This window comes from Halichoeres trimaculatus, unplaced genomic scaffold (genome assembly GCF_033239565.1).
Source record: "Halichoeres trimaculatus isolate MK-OKI-2021-1 unplaced genomic scaffold, fHalTri1.1 fHalTri1_scaffold_23, whole genome shotgun sequence".
In the NCBI taxonomy this organism is placed as follows: domain Eukaryota; kingdom Metazoa; phylum Chordata; class Actinopteri; order Labriformes; family Labridae; genus Halichoeres; species Halichoeres trimaculatus.
The window spans coordinates 19865821-19886801 of record NW_027437201.1 but is presented as its reverse complement, the minus strand read 5'-3'; the positions used below and the strand labels follow the sequence as shown (position 1 = coordinate 19886801).

The following is a 20981-nucleotide window of genomic DNA, read 5'->3' as shown; positions in this document are numbered from 1 at the left end:
TCATCTTTCAAACCTTCACCTCAGGGAGAGGAGGCCAAAAACATTCCTGGAGAGTCTGTGACGGAGGAGCAGTTCACAGACGAAGACGGGAATCTGGTCACCAGAAAAGTAACTCCTCCATCACCTGATGCACCCTCATCTTACGCCTCCCACACACACACACGCACATTATTTCCCCCCTGACACACTCTGCCCCCTACAGGTGATCAGAAAGGTGGTGCGCCGTGTTTACAACTCCGAGGACAGGAGGGAAAGTGAGAGCGACACTGTCACAGAAGACGCAGCAGCAGCAGGAGGAGGTGTTGGGGGTGTTGGTGTAGAAACAGGTGGAGGAGATGCTGCTCCTTCAGCTGGAGGTGGAGGAGGAGCCTCAGGAGGGAAGAGCAAGAAGAGAGGGAAGCGCTCTCGACAGGGAAACAAGGCTGGAGCAGAGACCCAGAGAGGGAAATCCGAGGTTCAAACCAAACCGCCTGACGTCGTGTAGCTTCCTTCTTCACTCACAACCTGCATGAAGCTGTGGAAACCTTCCTAACGGCCTCTGATGGGCCGCTCTGAAGGATCCGGCTCATGAAATTCCAGCGTTAATCTGAGCTGTTTGCTGTGAAAGTAACAGTTTGCAGTTTGTGTCGTGCTCTGTAGTTCTGTAGCAGTCATTAGATTGTCTGTTGACGTGGTTTGTAGCTCTGTGCTGTTTCTTCTGTATCAGCTGTTCTCCAGTCCTCGCTTGTTGATTGAGCTTCGAATTCATTAACTGAAATGTTTTACTAACATAGAAACAACCTCTCTTCTCTTTTTAACACTATGTTAGCATGAGTGATTTCAGCTCCAAGAGTTGTCTTTCTAACCCTCTTTCCTCTCCTTGAATTCGTCTCTTTTCCAGCACGCCGCCTGACGTCGAGCTCACATTACGCAAACAGATCATTTTTAATTTTTTCTCTCTGTCTTCTTTTCTTTTGACGGATGCTGCTCTCCTGATTCGCTCTGCTCAGCCTGGAGACGGCAAGAAACAAGGAAAGAAGAGTCAGTCGTAACGGTAGAGCTCTCAACGACACCAGGTGAGACGACAAAAACACGATCCGTTTCTCCAAGTACAGATTTATAACATACCCAGTCACCAAAGGACTGATGTCTGAGGTTTTTATGAGCAGATGTTGCAGACTGCTCTTTTCTTTGCAGCAATAAGAGTAAAGCTTGCTGTTTTCTTTAGCCCCATTTCCACCATGCAGCTTGGTTTGGATCAGTACGGTTTGGTGCAGGTTGGCTCGGTTAAGCCTGGTCCTGTTTGCGTTTCCACAGCCAACCGTGCCCCCTTGTGGTAGGCAGCATGTAAGTCAGATGCCGATGGCTGCATCAGTGAAATAATAGTGTGACATCATAACAGCGCGACACAATGTACCCCACTAATAAACCCAACATAGAAGAAAAACATGACACAGCAAACAAAGAGCAATGATGGAAGACATCCTGCAAAAGAGGGTATGCATTCATGTCCCTCCCCCTCTGGGACACGCCCACTTCAGTTGAACTGAGTGGCAAAACAAACCTGACTTGGCGTTGCAGAGAGTGTCAGTAAACACAGCGAGATGGGGAAAAATGTAAATAATGACATGAAATTTAGGAGAGTTGGACTGTCCATATCCTGACATTTATTTGTAGCTGACTTCAACGCCAGGAAAGCAAACAACACAAAGCCTGAAAGCTACGAAAGCCTATATGGTCCAGTTTACAGTTTATAATGGATTGACCCAAGTGGATTCACATATTATCTATTTGTACTTTTGGTATTTAACATAGACTGTAATAGTTGTATAGTAGCCTGGACAGTGTTCAGGTAAAGTTAATTTGAAATACTTTATACAACACAGCTAGGGCTGCAACGATTGGTCGGCATAATCGACTCGTCCACTATAAAAAATTAATGGATGCAATTTTTAATAGTCGACGCGTTGTATTTCCAGGACGCTCTGCATTTCCAGCTTGGACAGCCTGACACCCCCGTTGTTTAGCGCCTGATAATGTGATTTAGAGAGTCTTCTTTGCTCTGTGTCAGTTTTTCAGGATCTGAGTCACAAACTAGTGTCAAAACTCCCCAAACTTTTTAAAAGAGAGGACATTTATCCGATGGAGCTCTCACTCTCAAGCTCACACTGCAGCGGTAACACTCAGCATAAATCAACATTAACTGACACAAAATGGGAACCCAAATCCAGCTTTCGTTGCCTGGATTGTTTCTGTATAATGCAGCGATCCATCAGTTTCTCTTTGTCTTTTAGTACCTGTCAAAAGATCACTCTGATTGCTTTTCAAACCTGTTCGTTCAATCAATCACGCACCAGCTCTTCCCGATTTATGATTTTGTTTTAGAGTTTAGAGGGTATTTAAACCAATGCTGCCGCTCAGTGGGTGTAACCCCAGTGACTTCCGCTTGCTGTGACATGAGGCTCTTTGTTTCTAGGCGCAATAAAGTTTTGTTTCAGAGAAGGCTGTGTGCAGCCAGGAGAAATACAGCAGCCACTGTAGCTCGGTTAGCAACAATTCTTTTGACCAGTCAACGATCTGCAGTGTTGTAGCTCCACCTTCCAGGATTGGATCAGTTTAGTTTGACACCCCTACTCGGAAGGGTCCCAAAAAGTGGGACAGCTCGTTTTGTTTATTTGGGGAGCTGTTCCAGGGGGAAATGCCGTAAAATGTGTGGCGTACCAAGACGAACCGACCTGCACCGCTTGGTGGAAACAGGGCTTTAGCTGAGCATTTCCTGATTGCTGTTTTCGGGAAAGGTAGTAACGATGCATGATGCACTCTACTTAGGATTGTTCCCAGTTTGCAGGAAATCTTCCTTTTTATTGATTCGATCTTTCTCAGCTCTCCAGATGTTAATAATCTTAATTTCTTTACTTCCCAGGTCCACCGACGTCCACCTGCGACACCACAAACACACCCTGGGAGGAAAAACGAACTGGAAGCCGCGTCACCTCGACCCAACCGCGTCTGAAGCTTTCACTTAACATCGCATGGTTTTCAGCAAGACGACCGAAAAAAAACAAACAACTTCTCTTTGATTTCGCATGAGCATGTCACTCAAACTCACTCACTGTTGGAAACAACGTGGACGGACACGCATGGACGTGATCTGGAACTTTCTTATCTTTGACTCAAGAGAGGCGTCTGTGACCAAAGACGGCACGAACAGGAACAAAGGAAGACGTGTGATTCACTCTCTCAGACACTCGCCTTATACGGTCTATTTTTTCCTCCTGGGCCCTCGTACGGGGGTGTGGTTCTTTTTTTAAAAATGAAATATAATAATAATGGGTGATTTTGTTGTATATAAATGACACTGTATAAAATCTAAAAAAAAAAAAATCAGTAGCTTCACAGATTGTTTATGCACTGATTTGCGTTGAAGCTTTGCAGAGTCGCTGCGTTTGTCCGGAGAGGTCGACACTGTGTGAGCAGCCTGAGCGCTTGACCCGACTGCTCTTCCACACGAAAAGGAACAAAAGAGCTGCGTGCAAACGAACAGAGAAGAAAAAAAAAACTGCTCGATTTTAAAAAGAAAGGACGTTTCTTTGAAGCCAACTTCTGCTCTGTTCTCCGTCTTCAGAGAAAAGATATTTTGCTGCATGTGACGTCACTTTATTTTTAACGCCTTCCTCGATACGGAGCACTGTAACACGGCTAGAGAAAAGGATTCTGGTACTTCTGTCTTCGTGAGCACTCATAATAACCAAAACATGTTTTAATTTGACTTTTATGAAATCACTCCACAGGGCTTCGCTCTCACGCTAAACTTTGTCTAACTCAAACCCTTGTGTGTGTGAGTGTGTGTGAGTGTGTGTGTCAGTAAAATGTCATCATGCATACTGGAAGTGTGTGTCCAAGCTTTGAGTTCTGCTGTGGTTTTAAACTGGGGGATAGCTTTTATTTTGAAGGTTTGATTACTTTTATTTAACAGAAATAATAACGGGAGAGTCTCATTTTTAGCCCCGAATCGACTCCTTTTTACTAACTCCATCACTAAATCACAGTATTGATCACAATCTGCTCTCTCTTCCTGTGTATATCTTTTTATTTTCTTCCTGTTTGTCTTTTTCATACAAAACCACCCAAAGCATCCAATGTTGATGAAAAATCTGGTACCAACATGTATGACGAACCAACATAGCCTACACTGGATGATCCAAGTAATAATTATTTAAGCAGAAAATAAATTGTGTTTAAACCGAAGAGGTGTGATCCTGTCTGCTTTCTCTGTCTTTGGTGGTTTTCTTTTAATTTCCAGCAATTTCAGTCAAAATCTGCATTACATTTACCAAATTTAAGGCTGCAGAGATCATGGTAACATGGATGTTGTTCTGCTTCCCCGTGAAATCCTCATTGGAGGAAGTGGGAGAACACATAAGAGGGTTAGAGCCACTGAGGGAAAAGAAAAGGTCTAATGTTTAAATTAATATTAATAAAAATAAAATAAAATAATAACTGTTATTTTTATTATTACTACCATTATTATCTTTATTATTAATATTATTATTATCATCTTTATTATTATTTTTTTTATTTAAGGAAAAAAGAAAGTCCAACATTTTTCATACATGAATAATTAATAATTATTTTCATTATTATTATAAGTCAAAATTCTGACTTAATCCCAGAATAGTATAATGACAAAATATTGGACCTTAATTTTTTTTTTTTTTTTTTTTTTATGTTGCCCTTATCCCCCTTCGTTGAAATATTGGCACAAAAATTACAAAGAAAAAAACGGCTGTAAAGAAAATAATATTATTAGTATAATAATCATTTATGTTACTATTTTTACTGTTATTATTATGAGATTAGTCAGATATTCGATATTAAAGTCAGAAAAATAAAAATAAAAATTTGACCTTAACTCTTTTTTTTTTCAGTGGCCCTCATTCTCTTCCGTAGGAATATCTGTACAAAAATCTCAAAGAAAAAAAGTTGTTGTTTTTTTTTTAATGTGTCTTTCTTGACGTTCAACAGAACAGGTCAGTTTCAAAACTAGTTTTAACAATTTACATAAAAATGTATAAAAAAAATAAAAAATAAAAAGACTTGATAAAATTGAATTTTATCAGAGCTTTACGCAATGGACGCATGGGTGCAACCCTTATCTTTGCCCACTGGAGGGCGCTTGTGTTATAAAGATAGTTTGAAAAAGAAATATGAAAATAAAAACAAGTCAACACTCAATTGGTAAATCACAAATTGATCGCTTGCTTTGGCTAAATGAATTTGATGAAATGCATTCTTAAAATTCCTCCTTTTTTGCATTTAAGAAGTAGTTTTTGTTTTGTTTTAACAATCAAAAACAATCCTAAGTGGTACTTTGATCTTGCTAATCTCTTCTGCTCTACTTTTTTGTCCTTAGAGGATAAACAAAGTTGCTTAATTTTTTTTGACGCACTCATTCCCCGTCCTAGTGGAAGAAGCGTTTTCTCAAGTTTTAACAAACAAGCAGACGAGACAAAATCAAATATTTTCAACATGTATTGTCTTCTCCGCAGCACGGTTAAGCATCATTTATGTAACCGTTTTTATACAGGATAAAATGTTGAATCAAAGTCACAGAAATCTGAGCATAAAAAATATAAAAAGTTGTTTTTGTTGCACTCCAAATTTCATTGATCTTGCAGTGAGGTGTCAGTAAGACAGCCCAAGGAGTACAAAACTTTATCCTCCATCTTTTCAGTCTTTTATAAAATAAATCCATTAGTTGAAATGACTTAAGGGCTGTGATCGAGCTTTTTAAAATACGTGCGTTAGACATGTTGGACAGAATATCAGAGCGTCTTTAGTGTTGAAGAAGCCTCCAGGATGTCTTCTGATCTCACTCTGCCTTCTTCTTACAGCCTGTAGAGTTTTGTTTCAGAGTCATGGATTCATTTGAGTCTTACTTTGTTTCCTCTGATTCTCCTTCAACTCGACTTTTTTCCACTCGCGCTGCAGTCTTGGTCTTATCGCCTTTGTGCCGCTTCATGTGTGTGTTCAGAAAGCTGCGCCCGTTGAAGCTCTTCCCACAGACCTCACACGGGTACGGCCTCACCCCCGTGTGGGACCTCATGTGGGTTTTTAAAGCGCTGCTGGAGTACAGCTTCTTGCTGCACACCAGGCAGGTGTGTGTGAACTCTCCGGTGTGGATCCGCGTGTGCAGCGCCAAAGCTCCGCTCTGCCTGAACCTCTTCCCGCAGAAGCTGCAGGGGAACGGCCTCTCGCCCGTGTGGGTCCTCATGTGGATCCTCAGGTAGTCTTTGTGCTTGAAGGTCTGGCTGCACACTTCGCAGGTGTGCGGCTTCTCCACAGAGTGGCTGTTCATGTGCTTCACCAGGTACCGCTTTCCCGAGAAGGCTTTCCCGCAGACGCTGCAGATGTACGGCTTCTCTCCGGAGTGGGTCCTCAGGTGCAGCTCCAGCACAGCCGGACTGTTGAACTGTTTCCCGCAGTCTTCGCAGTCCGTTTTTGGGAGGTGGACTTGCAGGTGAAGGCGTAAGCTCTCGACAGAGTCAAAGCGAATCCCACAAACGCCACAAAGATCTGTATCCCTCTCGTTTTCAGTCACGTGCCTCAAGAACCAGGTTTGTCTGAAGAAAGACCGTCCGCACACTTTGCACGCAAACTCTGGACCAACAACGGGTTTAGGTTTAGGTTTAGATTTAGACGATCTCTGAGCCTCATTTTCAGGCGGTTCCTCCTCATCACTCATGTGTGCTTCATTCTCAGCGTTCAGCATCTCCGTCTGTGTGTTTTCAGTTTGATCCTCGCTGATTTCTTCTTCTTCATCCTCCGTTTTTATCTGCACCTCAAAGCTCTCACTGGTGTCAGGATAGTTCCCACAGGTTGCGCACAGCAACGGTCGCTGTTTGAAGCCCTGAACGTGTCTGAAGTTCTGACCACACATGATGCAGACGTACATTTTCACCCTTGTATGGATTTCCATGTGCCTCTTCAACCCTTTCTTTACTGCGAACGCTTTCCCGCACATGCAGACGTAAGGTTTCTCTCCCGTGTGGGTCCTCTTGTGGATCTCCAGCCGATACAAGCAGTCAAATTTCCTCCCACAAACTTTGCACGTCTTTGTGGGCATGTAGGTTTGCAGGTGAAGTCTTAAACTCTCGTCAGACTCGAAACGTTTCCCACACACTCCACAAATATCCGTCTTCTTCTCACTCTGGATCACGTGCTTCCAGAACAAGGCTCTCATGTGGAAAGACCTGCCGCAGACTTTACAGCGATAGTTTGGGCTCGCACTTTCAGACGCTTTTTGTTTGTTGGAGCCTCTGGCTTCACCATCAGCCTCCTCCAAATAAATCTCAGCATCAGCAGATTTTCCCTCTGAGCCTTTCATCTGCCTCTCGTCAGTCTGATCCCTGCTCCCTCTTTGGTTTACTTCTAAATGCATCCTGAAGCTCTCGTCAGAGTCCAGATGTTCACTGCAGACTCCGCACAGCATGGGATCCAGCTTGGAGCTCGAAGTCGGTTTGAAACCCTGGCTGCAAACGCTGCACACGTACAGCGGCTCCTTGTGCGTTCTCATGTGGCTCTTATAGGTCACAGCTTGAGCAAAAGCCTCCCCACAGACGCTGCAGATGTACGGTTTCTCCCCGGTGTGCCTCCTCACGTGCGTCTCCAGCTGCTTCAGGCTGTCGAATCTTCTCAAACAAACTTCACAGTCATTTGTTATGATGTAGGTTTGCAGGTGAAGTTTCAGGCTCTCATTGGACTCAAAATGTTTCCCACACACTCCACATGTGTCGCTGTCCTTCTCTTCTTCTTTCACGTGTTTTATGAGCAGAGCTTTTAAGAAGAAAGACCTGCTGCACACTTTACATCCATTCTTCTGCTGGTACGCTGCTTTTTTTTGAGTTGCTCTGCTTGTTATAGCTCTGTCATTAGCCTCCATATCATCACTATCATCATCATCATCATCATCATCAGTTTCACCACTTTCACTAGAGTCCTCATCGCTGTCACTCTCTCTCCCCTCAGCGTCCATCCGTTGCTCGTCTTCGTGACTCTTCCAGACGTTTCCCTCAAGAGGTTTTCGATCATATTCATAAAAATCGTCTTCTTCAATCTTCACCTGAATACAGTTTGTTTCCGCCACAGTTTGGGGTGTTTTTACTGAATTGTATGTTTCCTGAGGATGTGAGGGTGTACTGTGGATTAACTCGTAGTCCAAATCTGTGGACATGTCTTCAGTTTTCACCTGATTTGAGGTTTTCATGACCCCAGCGGCGCTCCTTTTCTTCTCTTGCCCAGATGACCCACAGAGTGTCTCTGAAAGGTAAAGGAGATGTTCTGATAACGTACTGACATGATATTTTCTGCAGTATAAAACATAATTTCTGGATGATGCACCTTCACTGTCGACGTCTGTTTCTGTTTTGATCCTGATACCAAGCAGTTTCCGTTGATGAACAACCTCTTCATTGGACCCTGAGACTTCAAACTCGTTTTCCCCCATCATCACCTCCTTGATCCTCAAGACCTCATCAGTAACCTCTAACAGCTTTGTGTTGATGGTGGCCCTCTGCTGTTCAGATGATATCTGTAGAGGAGGAAAGAAGGAAAACATGAGTAGAAAATACTGCAATTTGCAACGGTAAATAAGTCTATTTTCACAAATGTTGCTTTTTGTATTCTGATTTATTCTTTCTTTTATGTTTTTATGAAATACAAGCTGTAGGCTGTGATTGAAATGTCATTATAAGGGTGAGTACTCATGACATTTACTGTACAGAATAAATAAATTAACAGCAGTTTACCTTCAAACAGAAAGATAGAAATAATATGTTTGTGCAAAGAGCATTCATTGAACAGGTAAATGTATTTGAAGCACCTTTACATCCATGCAATTTTTATTTATTGACCCTCTCCCTTGATATGCTGTTTAAAACCCAACAAACCGTTAAAATTACAGATTATTGGTGATGGTAACCTTCAATTTTACATATTGTACTCCAGCTGATTTATAAAATATTCAACTTTCAGATGTTTACTGTTGTTTATCTTTGTTTCTGAGCCCAGTCTATTGTTCTTTATGGCTGTGTTGGTCCTTTTTGAGTGTTAGCTTAAAATAGGAAACGTTACTGCATGTATGTTAATAATAAATCACAGGATAATGTTATATTAAAACGAATCTTAAAGAATGTAAGGTCATTTTTATTAAAAACGAGCTATGATGGGTTCACAAACCTTACTTTAGCTGGATCCTCTCCTCTCTCATCATCTCCTCCGTCGCTTCCGATGCTTTTCCCGCCTCCAGCGCTCACAACCGGAAGTTTACACTTTATGAACCGTTGGAGGTTTTTTATTTCGACTTCTAAACATATTTTGGCGAATTAAAACCCTCAGAGAGAAGTTTGAATAACAGCTAACAAAAACCCTTTACTGGTTACAGTTCTTCCGGTTTTTCTTCTTCAGGTCCTATTTTGGTTGCTCCTATGATTAGCGGAACATAGCGCCCCCCTCTGTTGGTAAATGATCCTCACACTCATCCTTTTTGATACCTCACCATACATGAAAACACGAAGCGTCCCCAAAACGAGACAACATATAACAGTTAATGTGAGGACAGTCCAACAAATACTTGAAATAAAAATTAAAATCTGGGCAATTAAATTATATATGAAGTAAATTAAAAAACAAGTTACAATAGGCTAAAATGGTTCAAAATAAAAATATAACAAAGATAGCTGAAATGAACAAAAAATTAAAACAAATTAATTGAAATGAATTAAGGTTAAAAAAATATATATAATCAGAATCTATTTATTGTCACTGCATCTAAATAAACTGGAATTTGTGTAATAGTCAATGTAGCTCCAAACACATAACAAAGAAGACACAGGGAAAAGATGCCCATGGATAATTTAAAGGTAAATAGCATCATATTTTTTCCTAAAGTCCAGAATCATTTCATTGTTTTGGAAGTGTAGATCTGATGCTGAGGGTTATGTAGAGGATGTAGTGACCAGTTTTTTATTCTCTGTGAGCCCCCTTGATAGAAAGTCCTTGATCCAGGAGCGGATGGAGGAGGAGAGGCCCAGGTTTAGCATTTTTCAACCAGGATGTCCAGAATGACTGCGTAACTCTTTGGTGCTGAAGATGACTCAGTCTGGTTGCTTTGGCTTGTTTCAACTGTTTGATAAGACTGTTATTGTGTAACAAAATTATCTTCAGTACTTAAAAATTCATTCACAAGACGAAAGAACAACTCTGACAAATAAAGATGTTTTTGGCATAAAAAGGGCAGAGAAAAACACTAAAAGATAGAAATCATAACCCACTGTGCTGAAAAAAAGGCAACAGTCATGAGACTTTGACATTTTATCAGGGTTTTTGTGCGCAATTGCTTTAAAACACAAACAGGCAAATATTGAATGTTCAGCTCATCATGTTGACCTTAAGTGCACTGACTGATACGCAGACATTTCTATGACGTGTGGATCTACGTCATAGAAATGTATGTCAGGTTAAAGGGCATGCAGGGCTTTTATGCTGAGTTAATCATTTATGACTCACTAGGTTTTTTGCCATTTGGAAAATTCTGAAAAATAACTAAGGCTAACCCCTTACAGCTTTTTTTTTCTTCAAAATTTTAAATAAACAAATAAATGAATAATAATAATGATAATAAATCGGGGAAAAAAACACAACAGAGACAGTTTTAGGGATTATTTTAAGAACCCCTAGGGGTATTAACCTTTTTTTTTTTTTCAAAAATTCTGAAAAAATGTCTTCCCCCTTGGTTTTTTCTTTCCAAAATTTTATAACGAAGTGCTAAAAAATACAGTGGTGACACTACTAAGATTCTTATCAAGACACCCTTAGGGGTATATGACCCCCAGGTTTAAAATTTTTGTGTTTTTTAAACTTTTGTAGATATTGAAAATTTAAAAAAGAGAGAAAAGTCAAAGGCTTTATCAAAGGCCTTAAGCTTTTTGGAATTTCAACCACAGTAAAAATGCTGAAAAATCACACTAGGGACACTCCTTTGGTCCTTATTGAGACACTAAGGCAGCCCAGGGGTTCAAAAGCCTCAAAGGTAACCATTTTTTCAACATTGAGAAAATTCAAATCGGGAATAATTTCTTTCAGGATTTGGACCAAAAAAAGTGATGATGATTTTAAAACTTTCAAATACTAAAAAAAAAAAAAAAACGGACCCTAAGAGCTTTTTAAAAAATATTTATTCTTTTGATTTTTTTTTTAATGTATTTTAGGATTTTTAATGAAAAATAAAATGTAAAAAAAATGGGACACTCTCATGGCACTTATAAATACCTACAATGGAAAATTACCCCTAAAAAAAAAAAAAACTACCTCTTTTTTTTTTTCTTTTTTTCAGAATCCCTTTGGAAATATCCATCCACACATATACTTCAACATACTAACCAATATAAATCCATTATCCAGATGTGGTATTTTTTTAATTATGCTGTTAATTTAATAAGCATGGGTAAACACACATAATTTTTAAAAATGTGACTTTTTATTGAGAATATTTAAAATAGTTAAAAAAATGTTTTCAATTGTTCAGAAAAAAACTTTAATAATATTTAAACACACAACCATAACAATTGAAATAACATATCAAACTATAAAGAACTTTAAAAAAGGGAGCTTAGGCATGATCTATGCAAGTAATAAGTCCATTAGAAGGCACAAGTTTGTCCTGCTCCTGGACCATAGGTGTGCAATTTATGTTCTGTTCAACTGAAAATTTCTACAAGTTACTAAGTGCTCCAGGGTTTCATGGATGGTACTTCAAGAGTCACACAGTGCTCGCAGACTCCAGTGTCCAAATAATGATGATTTCCCTGTGACGTTGTGGTGATTTCCCTGAGTTAAGTTGGATATCTGAATGCAAGCGACCCGCCAAGTCTTTGTTCTTCACATGAAGGGACTCTGCACCTCTGTTTTATGAGTCTGTATAACCCCGGGTCATCGCTCACACTCCCTTTTTGCTCTGCATGTTCAGCGCTCCGTTCACGCAGTAAGGGATGATGCTGACAGTAACAAGAGGCACGGTGGCACTCTTACAGAACGACAACAGGTAGAAAAGGGCTGCAGTGTGCGTGGGAGGCTTGAAGGAGTCGAACAGGTGCAGCAGGAACAAAGAGCTGAGGACGCACCCCGCTTTCACTAACTTGCTGTTGCTCTTCTTGGCCTCAGTGTAAAGAGGGGAGTGCAGACCCAGCCCCAGGCCAAACAGGGTGCCCATGTTACGCAGGAGGCTGGCGAAGGGTGTGGTGTCTAAGTGGACCCACTCTGGCCTCACACACCACTTTTGTGCTTTCTCCAGGGTCCACAGCAGGTCCACACCCAGAGCTTTGAGCAGGAGGTAGAAGCCCACAGCGAAGGAGGTCAAGAAGAGGGTGGTGTAGAAGTATTTCTTCATGCTGGCGTTGTAGATCCATTCAGTTCTATTGAAGGCTTCAGCCACGATCATGCCTGGAATAAATTGACATGTTATTAAAATATATTCCAGTTTAAGCTGAGGCATAGCAGCAGATCTTTTCCTCTGACTGACCTGTGATAACTCCAGCAACGACCTGGTGGGGGAAGTGGGCAGCAATGAAGACTCTGGAGAGACAGACACACACCTGGACTGCACAGAACAGTGTCCACAAAACAGCCTTCAGATACCTGTGGAAAAACAAAGGAAGAAAACTTTCAGTTTCATTAAAAGTGTGACAAGTGGTGCCTCTAAACAATCAATTCAACCTTTCAAAGTGATACAACAATTAGCACAGTTCGTCTGGGCTGCCTGGACGTCAAAACAAGTCCCGTGTAATCTCCCAACAGTTCCCAGGAGTCAATGATCAACCGCAGCAGAGAACAGATAGTGTGTCCACAGTGATAAGCTGAAGGAGAACCGTAAACAACACCTCAACATCCAGACCTCCGTCTGATCCCAGGCATCAACTCACCACTGCTTGTTGGTGGGCTTTTTGCTCCCAAATTTCTTCTTGGTCGTCATCATGGCGAGGATGGAGGTCACCAGGGTGTAGTAGACCCCCGCAGCTCCCATGGCGTGCCCAGAGGGGCTTCCTGCTCGACACAAACAGAGAGAGGGGATATCAGAGGCTGATTCTCTCAGAGCAGAACAATGAATGCACAGTTCAATGGCTTCAGGGGAATAAATAAATGAATGAATGAAAGGATGAGTTCCAAATACGTATGGCTACATTATTCTACATCTACAAAAAAAATAAAAAATAAATAAAAATAAAATTTTAAATGAATCAATATAACTAATATAATGAATAAATAAATAAAAATGAATAAATAAAAAAAACAATAAAAATAATAAATGAATAAATAAATAAATAAATAAATAAATAAATGACAAAAACAACTAAGTAAATAAATAAATAAATAATAATAAAAAAATCTTCTTGCACTTAATGGCAGCACCTGCCACCAGGCGTTAGCTAAATGAAGCTGTAGAGCTACAGAAACAGGGCTGTACTTGGACGCTATATCAAGTTCCTTGTACTTGAAATGAGGATTAATTCTTCTACTCCTCTACATTTAAGCATGAAAAATGTTTCACAACATGTGCTATGTTACATTCATTTTCATTTACAGTTTATTTTACTACATGAGGTGAAAATTGTATTTGAATAATGCATGTCACACCACAAAAACTCGCAAAAAACAACACAATTTTAACCAAGAAGCTAAAAGTTTTCAAAACTTATCCTGAAATCTACTTTTATATTTGTGTGATAGTACAGGAGAGGATAAGGGACACTTATAGGAAAAAGATTGTGGTCAGGTCGGTTAAAGAACTCTTAAAGGAGGGTCTCTTTTTTAGAATCTGTCTGCAAAGTAAAACAGAAAAAGCTTAGAATTCTGACTTTGTTCCCAAACTCCTGAGGTTATGGTCAGAATTTTGATTCTAGAATCAAATTCCGGAAGATTTATCCTGGAATTCTGGTTGGAATTTAAGAATTCTAGAACTTTCTCAGAAGTTTGGAAACAAATTTAGAATTCTGAGCTTTTTCTTAGAATTCTGACTTTGATCTTTGAATTCTAGAATCTGGAGACTTTTTTTTTTCCAGAGTTTTCACTTAGAATTCTCAAATCACAGTCAGAATAAAATATGACTGGTCTAAATCCTTTTCTGATAAGAGAACAAATTTCAGGTTTGGTGAGAAGTGACTGTTTTTGTTTGTTTGTTTGTTTGTTTGTTTTTAAATTTTTCAGAATTTATTGGATGTTGTGTAAGACTAGTTGATAAAGCATAGGAATCTTCACCAAAAGCAGACAACATCATGTCTTATGTTAAATTATATGATCTCAAGGCCGTGTGTCAAAGATCTGGGTTCAAGCAGCTGATTAGAAACCAAACGGCTGGCTTATTCTGAGCCCAATCAAGAAGAAATATAGAAAGGAATACCAACATGAAAAATGGAATGTGTTGTGTGAAAGAGTTCTCACCTGGCCCGGTTTCACAGGTCATGGGGTACTGCTCAATGTGAGGGCGACCACCCTCTGCGTAGTAAGCTGTCTCATGAACCCACCAGTACGGCCTCTCTCCAAACAGAATCCTGCAGAAACAACACAGACCTGCTCTCAGATACAGCCTCAACAACATGTGCTCAGAGGTTTTTTCCAAAAGGTCAAGTTTGCTCACCATTTGAAGACCAAGTTGAGCCAGTCCCCAATCACTGCCACCCAGATCAGCTTCACAGCCACCGACGACCGCAGGTGAAACCAGAGCGGGAAGAAGATGAAGAAGGTGTTCCTGAGATCTGCAGCCCAGGACACCCAGAGGAAGAGACCCTGAGCGTCCTGATAGTTGGTCTGCAGGTAGTGAGTGGTGCTCACCCCAAAGCCCTGCAGGGCGTCCATGACGGAATCGACCACGTTCATCCTCAGAGAGAAGGAGGGCGCTCAGTGTGAAGGTGTGTGACACGGACAACAAGAGTGTTGCTATCAGTAACACAGCTGGTTGGTTTTATACCAGAGGGACCCACCACCCCGACGCATGCTCGCGCTGATCTTTGGACCTTGCACATGAGTAATAAAACACCGGGAGAGACGGGAGAGTTTGGGAGGTTTTCACACAAACAAGTTAAGAGGGGAGAACAAAACAATGAATCATAGTGTGAGGAGAACAGCATGTGAAGGGTCCAGGGACCATTTCTTAAAATATCAGCTATGTGTTAAGCATTAAGCATATGTAAAATTTGACATTTCTTTAATGGTTTTTTAAGCATCTGTGGTTTGAAAAAGCATCCAAAATGAAATCAAGTTATCCTTTGTCAGTTGGTCATATTCACACACAGTAATTATCCACTGTCACTACACCAGAGTGAGCAGCTGACACTTAAATTAAGTCAATTTTCATGTTTCCTGTCTTGATCCAGCTTTCATTCCAGATAGAAATGTAAGGAAATAAAAAATATTTTTTTTTTTTAACTTTTCTTAAAAAGAAAACCCCTTTTTTTTCTATTTTAATTTTGTTTTCCTTTCCACCTCAGTGTTCTAGCACTTTAGCCTTGTTTTAATCTTTATTATTTAATGTTTCCATGAACTCTAATCTTTCTTTTCATAAAAAAAAGTTTGATCTTATTTTCTGGCATTAAAGGAGTTGTTAAAAAAAATGTATCTCCATATCTTTAATATCTTTTATATATGTATAGACCTTTATCTTTTACTTTGTTGGTGCCAAACTTGAGTGTTAAATAAATGCTCATTTTACGTGAATGTCTCTGATATTTCAGAAGCCAGTGAGTGATAATTTGTGGGTTATATAATTGATTTGTTTCTTTTTGATGATTTGCTGAAAGCCTCTCTGCAGCGTGGGTTACGTAAAGAGATCAATGTTTAATGATTGGCTGTTGGCTAAGTGGAAGCTGACGAGATAGTCAGAGATAAGACCACATTTCAGATCCTTTATGACGAACATATTTTACGGGGATGACTTCATTTCATTTAAATGGATGAGTGAGTGATAAGAGTGAAATGTTTTTCTCATATTAAGTTTGTGCTGTCTATGCAGAGTAGAGCGTTCATGTGAGGAGAGATGTTTGGTTTTCATGAAAAACAAGCTGCATAAGTTTTATGGATCAGAGAATAATGAGGATTTCTCAGAAGAGTGTGATCTGCCACAGGGGCGGCACCTGATCCCTCTCATGATGGGGGGCCCTGAGGGTGTAAAGGTTAGGGCACCTGTCTGCTCTGTCCTGAAGGTAAACAAAGTTTGCCAGCCTTGAGTAAAGTCCAATGGGGCTCACACAGCAGCAGCAGCAGCAGCTCAACAAAAACATCCAGAGCCCAGATTTGGTGCATCGTCCTGGCGCAGAGGCTGTGAAATCATGGATCTTCTCCACAGCTGGGGGGTCGAGCTGGCGGTCCATTTGCAGACCAGATACAGTGAATATGAAGGCTTGTTCAGGTTTGCATCCACAGTGGCGGATCTGCACACTGCGTACTTCTTCTTCTTCCCCATCTGGTTCCACCTGCGCAGAGACACGGGGATCAGGCTCCTTTGGGTGGCAGTGCTCGGGGATTGGCTCAACATGGTCCTCAAATGGTAAGGTGTGAAAATGAAAAGCCACTCTAGATTGGTTCTGGTCCACTCTAGGAGAAAGAGATCAGATGTTTGTTTGGTGTCTCCTCATGGCAGGATTCTGTTTGGAGAGAGACCGTACTGGTGGGTTCATGACACCCGCTTTTATGGAGCAGGGCCGGCCCCGAGTCTGCGGCAGTTCCCCGTCACTTGCGAGACTGGACCAGGTACAGATTATGAAGCAGATCGCACAGGGAGGTTTTCTTTTCTTTTCTTTCCCTTCCTTCCTGTCTTCCTTCCTTCCTTCCTTCCTTCCTTTCTTTCTTTCTTTCTTTCTTTCTTCCTTCCTAGCTTTCTTTCTTTCTTTCCTTCTTTCTTTCTTTCTTTCTTTCTTTCTTTCTTTCTTTCTTTCTTTCTTTCTTTCTTTCTTTCTTTTTAATATTTTTTATTTAAACAAGTGGGGAACAACATCCCCTAACCCTAACCCTAACCCTAACAAATATGACTAAAAGTAAATTTGGTACAATCCTAGCAAAAAGTAAATAAATAAATAATAAAAGTAATTTTAAAAAAATAGAATAATAGAATACTTCTACTACTACAACTATTACTACTGCTACTACTACTACTACTACTACTACTACTACTACTACTACTACTAATAATAATAATAATAATAATAATGATAAAAATAATAATAATAACAAATAAATAATTAAATAAATAAATAAATAAATAAAAACATACATACATACATACATAAATAATTGAAAAGAAATAGATATATAGATAAAAATAAAAATAAAAAGTAGGGTTTTTTTCTTTTTCCATTAGAAGTGCCTGAGTTTGACTGTGGTGGTAGAATGACGCCCGGCACAGTGAACTATCAGCCCAGTTAACTCAGCGTATCGTAGCCTGATAAAATCTGTAGGATCTGCCAGGTGAACATGGTTTTCTCTGGATAGATATCCTCTTTAAAGTGATAACTGTGTTATAAAGCACAGCACCTTTGTCCTTTATGTTTTTAATCTTCTAATCTGAGTATCAGTGTTTGGATTATACAATAGCTCCCTTTGATCAACACTCGATTAAACTTGTTTTTCTGTCAGCATTTATGCACAGATTCACTGCAGTTATGCAACAAAGTTCAGTCTTACATTCATATTTTTCTCTTGTTATGAAATAAAAAAGGGTACTAACTGATAATACAGCCAATTATTCAACGCAGGCAGAAGCCCCACTGTTCTTTTCTAGTGATCTGTAAAGAAAGCAGATCAAATTTGGGATATAAATATATGTTTATGGATTTATTCAGACATTTAGGTGATTTGTTTTGCTCCACCACCACTATCTCTTCCTATAAAGTGGTTTTAAGAGCACAATAAACCTTTATTGACACCAATGCTGTGCTTGATTGATCTTGTTAACAAGCCATTCTTGCAGGAAGTCCTTCAGGACATGCTATGGGTGCAGCTGGGGTCTGGTATGTGATGGTAACAGCAACGTTAGCTGGTGCAACAGAGAAGCAATGCCCCCCTCTACTTCACAAGTGAGTGTGATAACAACACCGTTAAATTTACCTTCAAAAAATCCTGTTTTGTTGTCTCTAAACCTTCAGGAAGTGATTCTCATCCTTCACTCTGTTAGATTCTTGCAGCTCGGCCTGTGGGGTCTCATGGGCCTGGTTTTGCTGGTGGTCTGCATGTCGAGGGTCTACGTGGCGGCTCATTTCCCACATCAGGTCATAGCAGGAGTCTTTATAGGTCAGTCTGTTTTGGAGGATGGAATAAATGTTTTTGTGATGGTGCTCTGCATATCTGTGGTGCAGCACCTGTTCTCTGACGGCCCCTCTTCTCTGGTTTTGTGTCAGGACTTCTTGGAGCCATGGTCATCTCCAGGAGAAAAAGCATCTACACCGCCAGCATGAAGAGCTATTTCCTCATAACCCTCTTTTTGACCTCCTTCGGCGTGGGCTTCAACGTCCTTCTGGAAGCTATGGGTGTGGACCTTCTCTGGACGCTGGAGTTAGCCCGGAGGTGGTGTGTGAATCCTGAGTGGGTCCACCTGGACAGCACACCTCTCGCCAGCCTCCTGCGTAACATGGGCTCGCTGCTGGGCCTGGGTCTTGGACTGCACTCGCCCCTCAACACAGAGACCAAGAAGACAGACACAAGCTCCAGTTTCAGAGCTGGATGTGTTCTGGTCTCGCTGTTTCTGCTCCAGCTGCTGGATGGGTGGACATTTTCCTCAGGGCATCTTGGGACTTTTTATTTCCTGTCTTTTGGTAAAAGTGCAGTTGCGCTTTTAATCCCAACCACTCTGGTTCCCTGGGCTCTCAGCTGGGTTTTCACCGGAAAGAGAGAAGACAAAAACTTGTGATTGAGGTCCACATCATGGTTTAAACTCACGTGTAAAACTGTATCATATCATGTCAGCTGTTAACATTTTGTAATAGTCATGAGTTGAAACTTTCTTTTAATTTGTTTCAGTAGTAGAACAAACTTTTCAGCTCCTTCACAGACATGAAAGTGGTATCAAAACTCAGGAAATCAATACTTGTTGCCCATTTTTGTCTTATGGTGTCTGCTCAGGACTTTTCTCCATGTAAATTCAGTTTTTATACAGATGTAGTTAGCAAACAAAGGCACACTTTTGGCTAATGCATACATAACGTGATACTTAAAATGTTGACATAAATAAACTCTTTCTCTTTTTTTTTTATAATTACTTGCTTTGTTTTTTTTTTTTTCTGTAAGCGGTGTCATTCCCCTTTTGCTTTCTCAGAATGCTCCTGGCTGATTTAATTCCAAGTTTGAACCATTGACTGTGAGGTTGGAACAAGTATTAAATATTAACTTGAGCATGCTCCCTCCACTCTGTGATCCCACTTTGGGACACAGCCTTCCACCACAACCAGCAGCTTTCAGGAGAGACATGGAGGGTCAAGGGGCAGAGAGCGTCACAGATAACACGTGTTTCCCTTAAGGCTCTAAAAAGTCGAACTTATCGAAGGAGGGGTCGATGTGTAGGACTGAGCTCAGCAGGACGGCATCGACAGACACACCTCTGCATCTCAGCCAATTAGAAACAAAGCTTTTATATAACCTGCGGCACAGTGCATTCATCTGAGGTCACTGGGAAAAAGAGTTAGGGATGCTTTCTTGGTGATCCTTACGTCGATATAAAACTGAAAAGTGTTCCTGCTCTTTGACATACAGTTTTCTCACCATATGAATAAAATATGTGAAACATCAGGTGCCCACAGCAGAAAGGGCAAAACGTGAGACCCTACGTTGATGACATAATTGTCCTGGTCGTGTGATTTTTCCCACAGCAAATCGTAAGTCTCATTTCCAGCTCTTATCGCACAGGACCCTCTTTCTGTGGCTTATCTCATGACCTTATATCTACAAAGTGCTGTGGCCTGAACAGGTAGACTGTATACTGTAGGTGTGTAATACAGCAGACACTCTAAGACGCTAAGAGGCTTGTTTTTTTTTTTCTCGTGCAAAGTGTTCAGATTTGATTTAAAAAGTTCAGTCAGACTCTTATTAGAGGTGCCATGTTTCATGTTGATGCAACTCTGATGCTATTAGATCTCTCTGCTGTGTTTGATACTGTGGATCATACCCTTCTAATTAAACGACTTGAAAACTGGATAGGGGTGACTGAAACAGCCTTAGATTGGTTCAAGTCATACTTAACCGACAGAACCTTTTCTGTATCTTTTGGTAATCTCTTCTCAAGATACTCCGACATCACCTGTGGGGTTCCTCAAGGGTCACTTCTTAGCCCTTTGCTGTTTTCAATTTACATGCTTCCACTGGGGCAGATTATCCGCAGTTTTAGTATCTCTTTCCATTTTAATGCAGACGACTCACAAGTCTACTTATCAGTTAATCCTTCAGAATCAGACCTCACAACACTCAACACTCTCACAGCATGCCTCGCAGACATTAAGACCTGGATGCCCAGCAATTTCTTACTGCTAAACAGTGACGAAACGGAAGTGATGGTGTTTGGTCCCAAGACACACAGGGAATCTGTAACCTAGTATTTAGATTCCTTAGGCTTAAAATACACTCAGGATCAGACCAGGATCCAAGCTTTTATAAACATTTCAGCAATATCACTTAAACGGCTGTCTGTCAAATTAAGAACATATCCAAAATCGGATCATCTCTTCTTTCTTGACTACTGCAACTCACTATTTATTGGCCTGCCACAGAAATCCATCAATCGCTTTCAACTTATTCAAAACAGTTTGAGTTCTTCCAAAAACCCGGGAATATGAACACATTTCCCCTGTTCTTGCCTCACTGCACTGGGCTACCTGTGGTGTCCAGAATTGATTTTAAAATTCTTTTGTGCTTTTAGGTCACTGAACAACCTTGCCCCATCGTACATTTCTGACCTCCTCACCCCTAATATT

The 20981-nt window shown here is 40.6% G+C and overlaps 4 protein-coding genes across 40 annotated transcripts in view; 2 read left to right on the top strand and 2 right to left on the bottom strand.

The window, feature by feature from the left end:
- Nucleotides 1-4227, top strand: part of LOC141785328 (ankyrin-3-like) — a 147999-nt gene extending 143772 nt beyond the window's left edge. For 34 of the 35 annotated variants that reach the window (XM_074663577.1, XM_074663573.1, XM_074663599.1 and 31 more), the window contains 4 exons: nt 25-108; nt 203-454; nt 990-1055; nt 2903-4227. In XM_074663577.1, the coding sequence (XP_074519678.1) occupies nt 25-108; nt 203-454; nt 990-1031 (378 nt within the window). In that variant the 3' untranslated portion in view covers nt 1032-1055; nt 2903-4227. The remainder of the gene's footprint in view (nt 1-24; nt 109-202; nt 455-989; nt 1056-2902) is intronic. The other variant, XM_074663593.1, reaches the window with a different exon arrangement.
- Nucleotides 4228-5870: 1643 nt separating this feature from the next.
- Nucleotides 5871-9455, bottom strand: LOC141785662 (uncharacterized). 2 transcript variants are annotated; one of them, XM_074664114.1, is made up of 3 exons: nt 9217-9455; nt 8380-8569; nt 5871-8298 (listed from the first exon to the last, which is right to left on the bottom strand). In XM_074664114.1, the coding sequence occupies exons 2-3, from the start codon at nt 8486-8488 to the stop codon at nt 5915-5917; spliced, it is 2493 nt and encodes an 830-aa protein (XP_074520215.1). In that variant the 5' UTR covers nt 8489-8569; nt 9217-9455; the 3' UTR covers nt 5871-5914. The 2 variants fall into 2 exon arrangements, with proteins under 2 accessions (XP_074520215.1, XP_074520216.1); XM_074664115.1 differs by having other exon boundaries at nt 9222-9455.
- Nucleotides 9456-11713: 2258 nt separating this feature from the next.
- Nucleotides 11714-14907, bottom strand: g6pc1a.2 (glucose-6-phosphatase catalytic subunit 1a, tandem duplicate 2). 2 transcript variants are annotated; one of them, XM_074663324.1, is made up of 5 exons: nt 14669-14907; nt 14473-14582; nt 12957-13077; nt 12557-12672; nt 11714-12477 (listed from the first exon to the last, which is right to left on the bottom strand). In XM_074663324.1, exons 1-5 carry the CDS (start codon nt 14905-14907, stop codon nt 11975-11977), a joined length of 1089 nt encoding a protein of 362 aa, XP_074519425.1. In that variant the 3' UTR covers nt 11714-11974. The 2 variants fall into 2 exon arrangements, with proteins under 2 accessions (XP_074519425.1, XP_074519426.1); XM_074663325.1 differs by having other exon boundaries at nt 12960-13077; nt 14669-14895.
- A 1448-nt stretch (nt 14908-16355) lies between these two features.
- On the top strand, nt 16356-18928 carry g6pc1a.1 (glucose-6-phosphatase catalytic subunit 1a, tandem duplicate 1). Its single transcript, XM_074663350.1, has 5 exons — nt 16356-16573; nt 16667-16776; nt 17993-18098; nt 18197-18312; nt 18420-18928. The coding sequence occupies exons 1-5, from the start codon at nt 16356-16358 to the stop codon at nt 18926-18928; spliced, it is 1059 nt and encodes a 352-aa protein (XP_074519451.1).
- Nucleotides 18929-20981: the final 2053 nt, after the last annotated feature.

Coding starts and splice junctions, on each gene's coding strand:
- g6pc1a.1 (XM_074663350.1), top strand. CDS start 16,356: ATGGATCTTCTCCACAGCTGGGGGGTCGAGCTGGCGGTCCATTTGCAG. Junction 16,574..16,666: donor CTCAACATGGTCCTCAAATG/GTAAGGTGTGAA, acceptor TCCTCATGGCAG/GATTCTGTTTGGAGAGAGAC. Junction 16,777..17,992: donor CACTTGCGAGACTGGACCAG/GTACAGATTATG, acceptor CCATTCTTGCAG/GAAGTCCTTCAGGACATGCT.
- LOC141785662 (XM_074664114.1), bottom strand. CDS start 8,488: ATGATGGGGGAAAACGAGTTTGAAGTCTCAGGGTCCAATGAAGAGGTT. Junction 8,299..8,379: donor AACAGACGTCGACAGTGAAG/GTGCATCATCCA, acceptor TTTACCTTTCAG/AGACACTCTGTGGGTCATCT.
- g6pc1a.2 (XM_074663324.1), bottom strand. CDS start 14,907: ATGAACGTGGTCGATTCCGTCATGGACGCCCTGCAGGGCTTTGGGGTG. Junction 14,583..14,668: donor CTCAACTTGGTCTTCAAATG/GTGAGCAAACTT, acceptor TTGTTTCTGCAG/GATTCTGTTTGGAGAGAGGC. Junction 12,478..12,556: donor CGTTGCTGGAGTTATCACAG/GTCAGTCAGAGG, acceptor AATTTATTCCAG/GCATGATCGTGGCTGAAGCC.